At 36.0% G+C, this 10,630-nt stretch overlaps 1 protein-coding gene across 1 annotated transcript; it reads left to right on the top strand.

Moving 5' to 3' along the window:
- Positions 1-5,718: 5,718 nt before the first annotated feature.
- On the top strand, positions 5,719-9,472 carry LOC147854375 (putative protein phosphatase 2C 15). The gene is made up of 8 exons (XM_087331394.1): positions 5,719-6,279; positions 6,685-6,856; positions 6,963-7,116; positions 7,239-7,302; positions 7,727-7,834; positions 7,969-8,094; positions 8,279-8,520; positions 8,898-9,472. The coding sequence occupies exons 1-8, from the start codon at positions 5,992-5,994 to the stop codon at positions 9,103-9,105; spliced, it is 1,362 nt and encodes a 453-aa protein (XP_087187520.1). The 5' UTR covers positions 5,719-5,991; the 3' UTR covers positions 9,106-9,472.
- Positions 9,473-10,630: the final 1,158 nt, after the last annotated feature.

Below are 10,630 nucleotides of genomic sequence, written 5' to 3'. Positions count from 1 at the left end.
TACCATCATCTACATGGAAATAATGTTTTGGTGTTTGTTGGAAATTTGTGACGGTCTTGGCAATGCACTAAGATGTTCCTTGGACAGCTCAAGGACAATCAAATTATCAATCCTCACATCTAATTCATTGGGATTTAACTTGGGAACAATTTATGGCTACATTGGAATTATTCATCGAGTTATTTCATAGAAAATAAAAATAGTTGAGACGAGAAATAACATGTAGTCTTCAATCAACCAAACTCTTGATGCATTCATAATGTTGATAAAATCATTAAGACGATCTTTATTCACTTTCCCATTGTTACAAGGTACAACTTACCATAAAATTCGAAGTGATTGTAAGCCATACAAGTTTACCTTCGAGGTATTTAGTTTATTAGAACTCCTTGATTTTTTGCTTCTCTCTATAGTTTTCCTAAACCCACTACTAGTGTTTAGGGGAAAGGGGTTACCTAGAAGTAAACAGAAAATCAATGCACCAAGAGGAGTGAAGGGAAATGGAAAAGAAAATATGAAGATAGCATATAAAGCGCATGTCAAATTAGTTAATGTGATTTGACATTGCAAGTTATAATTAAGTATAAGTAATATGTCACTCAAGCTTTCCTTACTAGCCTAAAATTAGTCCCATTCAAACCTACCTCCATCAGTGGTAATCCAAAAGAGAACAAAACTATTATGCTATAATGTTAACTATAAAGAAAAACTAAAGCTAAACATTAATTGGAATTGCCTAATGATTTGAGTAAGAAGCTCCTTAGTATATTGTTCATATTATGAGTTCAACCATTTATATAGTGGTCAATGCAAATTAGGCGTGGTCAAATTTTGACGCGGCTATTGTGGAAGTCAAACAAATGTACAAAATGTGTACAGATTAAAACCTTCTTTTGATGTATTTTATTGACACATAAGAGCATGGTTGCTTTCTCTACTTTGACATGACAATAAGTAAATGTTCAACATAAGTATTGCACCTACGAATGAATTGGTGAGCATGAGAATGCTATGACCATTCCTGACGATAATACAAAGAAGGTTGGCAAACTAAACGTTGCCTCGAGTACCACCCATACAAAGATCAACGTATTTGGTTTCCTTGACATTGTCTTGACTAGGAAATAAAACTTAAAATTAGAACAAAGGATTGACCTGCATTAACGAATAGTCAAACGAACATGTTACTTTTCACCTGATAATGTGTATTCACTACATTTTTTCCAATCATACTCAGCTAGGATAAGATACAATTTCTAAATGTCACATCATCATAAAACGCCTCTTCTTTTTCTAAACATTAAGCATCCCTATACCCATGCACAAATATCAATTTCTTATTAAAGGTTTTCACATTATGGACTTAAAACAATGTGCCAACTTTCCACGCATATTGCATTGCTATTCATATGGCCATTACCTTAACATACAAGTAAATAAATCGTCCATTAATCTACAAATAAGCATTTGCTTTATCGATACAACCTAGGTAGAATATACATTGGATGAATTACAATTAAGTTTTGCTAATATTGGAGGTTTCATTTTTTAGTTGGAGTTGTTACATACGTTAGAGTTTACATACTTTGACAAATATCTAGTTCATGAATATCTAAGAAGTTTACAAAAATAGGACCAAATCTCACAATATTTCGTACTTTTTGCCTTACTTTGGTAAATGTCACTACTAATAACCCCAATTCTATTATACCCTTCGTATGCAAGATGGTGAGACTACAAGTGTAAAAAGCCAATCCTCTTATTATTGACATCATAAAGTAAGAAATTAACCCATGGAAGTATCAAACTAAAAAATAACTATCTAAAGTTACAAGATCCCTACCCACGTGACTTAATCATGTTTTGAAGTATGTCAGTGTCGTTATCGTTACTTTGAAGACGTCATCTTAGAGTAATAGGAATGATTTGATCCCCTTGACTTCATTCTACATGTGTGTAGTTGAAGAATATAGGAATCTCAATATGTTGCTCAAGAGTTAGTACAATAGAATAACATCAAGCATGCATGTTGACATCAAATAATGCTTGTGAAGACATAAAAACCCAAATTATTTTAAGAAAGAAAGTAAATTGTATTTGTCACCATTATTGTACAAAATCTTTCGAGAGACTTTTATTATGTATTTAATAACGTGCACAACATTAGGTTTACTTCTAATACAAAAAAATAGTATGATGTTCACTTTGTATATCAAAATGAAGAAATAAACAATCCCATGTTGCAGAAATACAAAGTTCATAAGATAGACAAACTCTTATTGCAAACTAGGTTTAGCTACTACTACAACTTAAAGTATATGTAGATACCTATCCCTTTTTGTTACAAGTAATTTACGTTCTTGTCCCAAAGTTTAGTTGATGTAAACTTACTGATATGCAAAGGCATCGAAAGCCTACCCCCAAACTGTATGTTTGCAAGTTTGATCTTATTTTCAAATTTAATCGTCATAAGGTGTAACTATGTGCTTAATTTCAAGTTTCATGTGATCGGGAGTCTCAACTTTGCTCAACCATATATACGATGTGCTTGTGCGTGTTGATATGATTGTGTATACACATTTGTGTATGTGATTGTGTATATATATTTGTGCATGTATATGTGTACAGTGTAAGTATACATGAACTTTCTCTTAATCATACACATTTCCAACATTCTTTTGTTGAAGCTAGCATGAATTTATTTCATTATTGTTACGCTTATATGGTGATTTCGATGAAAATGGACATGTGGATCTACATAAATAAAAAATGGATTGCTAGTGTTATCATTGTTACCACTTTTAAGTTTCATTATGTATGATGTTCTTTCAAAATACCCATCATGTTATCATCTTTACATAGAATAATGGGTTATACATGGACTTCTCTTAATCATACACATTTCCAACATTCTTTTGTTGAAGCTAGCATGAATATATTGCTTTATTGTTACAATTATATGGTGATTTCGATGAAAAGGGACATGTGGGCCTACATAAATAAAAAAAGCTTGCTAGTGCTATCATTGTTACCACTTTCAAGTTTCATTATGTATGATTTCTTGAGAACACAAAGTGAAATACATTGCAAACTTAGGTACAAAAATATGTGCAATCAAAGACAAGAATCACTCCCATGTACTAGGAAATAGTGCTAAAAAAAGGTTGTGGCTGGGACTAGAAGAACCAATACATGAAAACCAACATTTTTGCTATGATTTACACCTAATATGCACTTTACATTCATTTTTCCTTTTCTGCAATACAATAATATCAAGGTGGTTTAAGATAGATTAGGCATGATAAGTAGGTATTGACTAGATTTCATTGTGCACGTTGATGGTTAGGCACATTTAGGTGTTGACCAATTTTCTTTAGTAGAAAATTGTGCTAGTATGGTTCCTAACATTACTTGGGTAATGTGTATAGAGTCAAAAGACTCGAGACCATATGTGTGCTTCTCAAGCCATATGTCAAATAAGATCCTCGTGTACATCACAATTATAAACTGGAGACAAGTTTATGAAGAGGAATGTCCAAGATTGGCTTGATTAGCCAATAATTCAAATTTCTACCCTTCCTCTTTGGTGTAATTTGCGTATCATCCTAGGGTGACAACACTTGAACATGATGAACCATATTGATCTATACATACAACCATAAACTTGATGGGTTTATGGAGAGGGAGCTCCAAATTAGACGTGATCCAAGCAATGGTGCATGATGTCTATCCATTTCTTCTTTGGTAGTGCATGTGTATCATTTTAGGGTAACACAACACTTGAATTGATGGAACAACGGGGTTCAATATGTGTTGATCAAGGATACAAACAATGGTTGCAGTTTCATAGCCTCCTCTAGTCGTGACTCTCGATGTTCAAGAATTTTATTGATAAAAATGTCGCACAATGGAGCGTACACATTGTGATCGTGAGAGGAATATGTGTATAGAGCATATCATATCGACAATGAGAGCATAACAAACTCGAATGTGGAAGCTAGAGAGAAAGAGAGATAAAGAGGACATTCTCACACAGTATGTGTACAGTTGAGTAATGATTCTCAATGTTCAAGAATTCTATTAATGACCTTGCAATCAAGTGGTGTGCAATGTGATTGTGAACTAGAGTGAGAGGATTCAACGTAGCATTGTACACAAATGAAGAGGAGAGAAACATTAGGGCTACATATTATAGTAGTTAGTGTTGTAGTATATCAATGTTGGGTGATGTGTGTGAGAGATAGATAGATAGATGGATTGTATTATAATTGTCTTCAGAGGTAAAAAATGACCTATGAGACAAAATATTACATTTCATGAATTTTGCAATCGAGGGTGCAAATTGTGATTGCGAGAGAAATTCGTGCAAGGATTGGGTTTGTTTGAAGAAGTGTGGAAAGCATAGTCAAATATGATCAAAGGCAGAGCATGGTATCAATGTGTGGTACGCAAGACTCCCGAACTTGTTTCAGGTATAGTGTGCATAGTTGACCACTCTGATCACTAGTGCCCCCAACACCCTGTCTCATATCGCAATGCACGTGAGCTTAGTTGCATGGAAGCAATGGTTCAGATAGCAAACAATAGGATGGGCTTCTAACATGTATTTGATGTGTATAGTTTCCATGTTCGACGAAGAATATGGTTTTGTAGTTAGGTGCAACATATGTAGTATAATGTGTGAAGCATGAGAGAGAGAGAAAGAGAGAGAAATGGTGCACATAGATAGATAGGCTTGAGACCAGGTGGTCATGGGTTCAACCCCTACATTCCACAATAGCATCTAGTGAAAGAAAAGATATATATGAACTATATAATAGAGAGGTGAGAAAATTGGCTTTTGAAACCAAGATGCAATGCTTGTTGTGTTAACAACTTACCACTAGGGTAAACTAATTATGATAAAAAAAAAACATAGGCTTGAGACACACCTGGACATAGGGAAGACAGATAGGCTAGAGACACACACACACACCTGGACATAGGGTAAGATAGACAGGCTAGATACACACCTGGACATAGGGTAGACAGAGAGGCCAGAGACAGACCTGGACATGGGGCAGATAGAGAGGCTAGAGACAGACTTGGACATGGGGCAGATAGAGAGGCCAGAGACAGACCTGGACATGGGGCAGATAGAGAGGCTAGAGACAGACTTGGACATGGGGCAGATAGAGAGGCCAGAGACAGACCTGGACATAGGGCAGACAAAGAGGCTAGAAACACAAATGGACATAGGGCAGATTGACATGTTGGTACCTGGACGCACATAGGCGCAGAACAATGAAAACATTGCACTCCCGGACACGTGCGCGCACACACACACAATCAATACTACACCACACAAACATGGAGAGAGAGAGAGAGAGAGAGAGAGAGAGAGAGAGAGAGAGAGTGGGTGGGTGTTTTTTTAGTTAGTAAAAGTCAAATGAGGAGAGAATAGGACATAAAAGTAAAAAAACTAATAAAGAAAAGGAAAGTCTTTACCTATATATAGCTGCCTTGCTCGATTTAGCAAGCAAGACCCAAAGAGAAGAGAAAAGAAGGTCAAAATCCTCTGTTTCTCTCTGTTTCTCTCTCTCTGCGCCTCTGTGTTTCCTTTTATCGATCGATCCCTCACGAAATTCTGCTCTGTTCATCTCAGATCTGTACCTTCCATTATCCTTTGTAGCCATTCATCCAGACAGATAGAGTGGGAGAGGGAGACGTTTCTATAAAGAAAGAAAATTACCATTGTTTGTTGCCTCCTTTGGAATTCTCGACCATCAGAGCTATACACCCGGAAACACAGAAAAACAGAGGGGAAACGCAATTCTGAAAGGGGAAGTCAGCAAAATCAGAGAAAGAAAGAGAACCGTAGCTTGTTTTTGATCCCTTGAAGATTGCTCGAGCCCATGAATGAATGAACCAGTGAATGAGAAAGAAGTAAGTTCCCCTGTTCTGTGACAAAATGGATTCTAATCCAAGCTTTCTCAGAAAGGAAGAAATGCCATGGTTTTTTCCCTTCCTCGTGCTAGATGTATAGTAGAGGGTTATCTATCTTTCCTAAATTTTTCAACAATGGGATCCTATAATAATGGACATAAGTTCCATCGAGAGGATGGTATGGTCCCTTTGGCCTCGTTGTTGAAATTAGAGCTGGAGAATGAGAAATCTGAGACACCCATTATTCGATATGGCGAGGCATGTCAAGCGAGAAAAGGCGAAGATTTCACGTTCATGAAGACTGATTGTCAACGTGTCTCAGGCGATCCTTCCTCCACCTTTGCAGTTTTCGGGGTATGTTTTGTAATGTTTCATCTTCTCCTTGCTTTCTTTTATGAACAACGATTGGGATTTTTCGGACTATGATTGTGTAGTCCTTTTTGTTCTTGATAGCATACTACTATTATTTAGTGGAGGTAGTTTGTGAAAATGCAGCAATTTCATCAGAACTTCACAAGAGTCATGATATCTTTCTGATGTGGTTTTGGGGACAATATATGGATTCCTTTATTTATTGAATCTGGGATTGATTGTGGATCCTTACTACTTACTGTCAGGTGTAGTGAATCATAACAATGATATGATGGATTCCTTCAGTGGATTCATCCTACATTCAAGTCTAGTGTCACAATGATAATCTTAAAAAATGTGTTGAATAAAGGTTTCATAATGATAATCATAAAGATTTGTCGAATATAGGTGTTGGATGGTCATAATGGATCATCAGCTGCTGTTTATGCGAAAGAAAATCTTCTATCTGATGTTATGAGTGCTCTCCCTTCCACTCTCATGAGGGACGAGTGGTTGGGATCCTTGCCACGGGCTTTAGTTGCAGGATTTGTGAAGACAGATAAAGATTTCCAGGAAAAAGGTTTGCAAAGTCCTACTCATATGTTCATTCTTTAAAGATTTAAATAAATTTCTTGGAGTTCCCTTTCTATTCAAATTAATGAAAAATTTGTGATGACATTTCCAAGGGCAAACTTCTGGAACAACTGTGACACTGGTGGTCATTGATAGATTGACTGTAACAGTGGCTTCAGTGGGTGATTCACGATGCATCCTTGATCATCGAGGAGGAAAGACCACGACATTGACTGTAGATCACAGATTAGAGGACAATGAAGAAGAGTAAGATTATGTTGTCATTTATAGGTTTAAGATAAGATGCTTTCTCTTTGTGGTCTTTAAGATTTTTCTTTTCTGTCTGATATGATTGAATGAAATTTTCGACATTGTTTGTTAACTCGCAGGCGTGACAGAGTAATGAAAAGTGGAGGTGAAGTTGGACGGCTTAGCATTGCAGGTGGTGCTGAGGTAGGGCTTTTGCCAATGTGTGCTTTTGCGTGTTTTCTCCTCGTCTTTCATGAGTTATTATTTCATCACAGGAAAAAAATTTATAATTTTACACTCCTCAAGTATCTCTACATGCGTCATGTATGTCAATTGTATATGTATATACATATAGCAATTTGCATTTCTTTGCATCTTTTTGTTTGCAAATAGAGTTTGGGGTATGCATTGATCTAATTCGATATATAATTAAGAAGATCGAACAATTCTAAGCCTCTATGCATCTCTAACTCTCTCTTATCTCTCAGCGGTGGATTGCTTTCTTGTGCATTCTGATGGTATACATACTTTATATTCTGTCTTTGTAACCGTATTCTATCTTTATTATTTCCTTTGCGTTCCATTATTATTATTTTAAATATGTTCTTAATGGAAATCACGTGAACAGATTGGTCCATTACGTTGCTGGCCTGGAGGGCTTTGTTTATCAAGATCGATTGGTGACCTTGATGTAGGAGAGTTTATAGTACCTATACCCCATGTGAAGCAAATCAAGGTATTTTCTTTTATCTCCTTGTCATGTTTATGCTAATCAAGGTGACCAAGAATTTTTAATAGTAGTACAGAAGAGTCTTTTTGTTTGATAATTTTGTCAAACAATAAAGAAAGCGTTCGTTGGTTTATTTTCAGCTACCGAAAGCAGGGGGTAGATTAATCATTGCATCAGATGGTGTTTGGGATGCATTAAGTTCTGATAAAGCAGCGGATTGCTGCAGAGGATTAACTCCAGAACTTGCTGCAAGGCAAGTTGTCAAGGTTGGGAAATGTTTTCTTTTTCCTATATTCAGGGTATTTGTTTTGTTGTTTTTCAGTTCTTTCCTATATATACATACTATTTTGTTATGTTGTTTCTAATTATTCAAATTGTGATCACAAACACTTTTTTCCTATGATGTGTTTCTTTTGCATTTATTTGCTTTCTTTTTGTCTTCTGTTTCAGGAATCATTACGGGTTCGAGGCCTCCGGGATGATACGACGTGTGTTGTTGTGGACATAATCCCACCTGAAAATTATATGCGTCCTGTCTCTTCACCATCAATGAAGAAGAAAAACAAGTTCAAGGCTTGGTTATTTGGGTGGAGACCAAAAGAATCGACAACAGTTGTACCAAACAAATTGGGAGAAGCAGCTGCAATTGTCGAAGAGCTATTCGAAGAGGGTTCCGCGATGCTTGCCGAAAGGTTTCGATTGTTCATCTTTCTTTTAAGTCTCATTAACTTGATTTATTTTGGCAATCTCCATCTTTTCTCTGTGGCATTCAAACATTTCTGGCTAGATTTAATCTTTTCAGAAATGTAATATTCAAATTTATTCATCTTTCTCCTGGTCTCATTCAAAATACTTTTTTGAGCTATTATTTCATTCTGGTTTTCTTGGTGACCTTCCAAGTATTTTGCTGTATTCATATTTTTGCAAGTGTCAATTCAAATCTTGCTGTATTCATCTTTTTGCAAGTGTCAATTCAAATCTTGCTGTATTCATCTTTTTTGCAAGTGTCAATTCAAATCTTGTTTCCGAAAAATGTATTTGATTTTATGATTGTTTTTCTTTTGTCCAGGCTCGGATCGGATCCATCATCAGGGGTATTCAATTGTGCTATTTGTCAGATCCCGATAACATTGAGTGATGGGATTTCAGTTCATGCGGGTTCTTTTTTCTCGGTAACAAATCGAACCTTGGAAGGGCCATTCCTATGTGTAAGCTGCAAGATGAAGAAGGATGCAATGGAGGGAAAACTTCCTGGAAGAGGATTGAAAGTGTTATAAAAGGAAGGCATTTGTTACCATTTGTTGATCTTTCAAAGGTTTGATGGGGCAGGTCTTTACATGAGTAACCGATGAAAGGTTTGCGGCACCATCCATGCATTGTGTTTTTTCTTCTTTGGAAGTTTTGCTTGAAGTATAAAAAATGGTGGTGTCCTGTTGATTTAAGTGGACTACTCCACTTGAGTATAAAGTTTTTTCTTTTTCTTTGATTATGTGTTTATATGACCCAATTTTCATAAGAGACTGCGCATGCACATTTGCTTGTGCCAGAGGTTTTTGTTTTTATATATTCTTTGACAATACCATACATATTCTTGCTTACAACAGAAAATTCCAATATATGAGAATGTGGAATTTATTGATGTGAGGAATTGTAGTGAGTGGATAAGTTCTTGGAGTCCTTTTTTGTATGTTTTCAAGTCGCTCCGAATGTGGTGTTAATGATAAATGGATCGTAATCGATTATCAAGCCTTTGAAAATTGATGAATTATTTGAGAACTTGTGGAAAGTAATGTGGAAAGTAACTCAAAACACACAACGTATCCCAAATACACGACGAAATGTAGCCAACCATATCCACATAAATCATACATAATGACCTATATAAGATCAAAGAGTGAAACAACTTCACATAATAAAGTGCTGGATTCAAAATTGCAGAATAATTGCCGTGAATGCAAGAGAATTGTTGGTGGGGATGGGATTGGATCAACGATACGTTGCACTCAAACTTGAATACGAGTGAGATGGAGCATAAAGTTTGATTTTCTTTTAATCTTTTTTCTCGATCCCTAAGTGGTCCTAGGATGATGTCTATGTGATGTTTCTAACCTCAAGTATGTACTCAATCAATTCCATGTCCAAATTCAAGTAGTATCATGACTTATATGCATTTTGACATTTTCAATTCTTTTCAAGTGGACTTATGGATGGTATCACCCGATACTTCAACCCCATAAAGCAAACACTAGTGGCAACAAAGGGCGAAATAAGTATATTTCTTGAGAACCCAACATTTGATTTCTTCTCCATTGCACATGTTTTCAAATACAAGATACGCCGCCTTTCTCACTTCCAATTGGTGAATATCATATTCATTCTATATATGATTGAAGCCCAATGTATTTAAAGCTTTGTACCATTTCAAGTATGTCATTATCGTACATAATGGATGCTCACTCAACTTGCTATGCACGAAAAAGTTTCCACTCTACATGTAAACTTTTGTGCATTTGTTAAAACAAGGTTTACCATTGAGTCCCCATACCCACAAAAAGGAAGAAAAGAAAGTTATGATTTTGACAATTTACATGCCTCGTGAAATATTGTGATCATTGACAATAACAAGTCATGCAAGCACACATTGCATTATGCATTGATGCTCATAATATGGGAGATTGATAATAAGTCGTTCAATAGACATTCATGTATTTCCATGAGGTGTGATGGGTCTTATTAGACAAGGGATTGAGTTCTTGTTTGTGGTATGCATCAATTGTAGCATGGAAAGCACAACTCGAACAA

The sequence above is a fragment of the Azolla caroliniana genome, unplaced genomic scaffold (assembly GCF_043228905.1).
Source record: "Azolla caroliniana isolate FFs.n. ecotype wild unplaced genomic scaffold, voAzoCaro1.0.p SCAF_15, whole genome shotgun sequence".
NCBI lineage: Eukaryota > Viridiplantae > Streptophyta > Polypodiopsida > Salviniales > Salviniaceae > Azolla > Azolla caroliniana.
The sequence above is the reverse complement of the archived record's forward strand: the minus strand, read 5'-3'. Positions and strand labels throughout refer to the sequence as shown.

What these genes read in the sequence shown, in the direction of transcription:
- LOC147854375 (XM_087331394.1), top strand. Translation starts at nt 5,992, where the DNA reads ATGGTTTTTTCCCTTCCTCGTGCTAGATGTATAGTAGAGGGTTATCTA. An exon ending in GCATTGCAGGTGGTGCTGAG is followed by an intron (nt 7,303 to 7,726) that starts GTAGGGCTTTTG and finishes TCACGTGAACAG; the next exon opens with ATTGGTCCATTACGTTGCTG. An exon ending in TCCGCGATGCTTGCCGAAAG is followed by an intron (nt 8,521 to 8,897) that starts GTTTCGATTGTT and finishes TCTTTTGTCCAG; the next exon opens with GCTCGGATCGGATCCATCAT.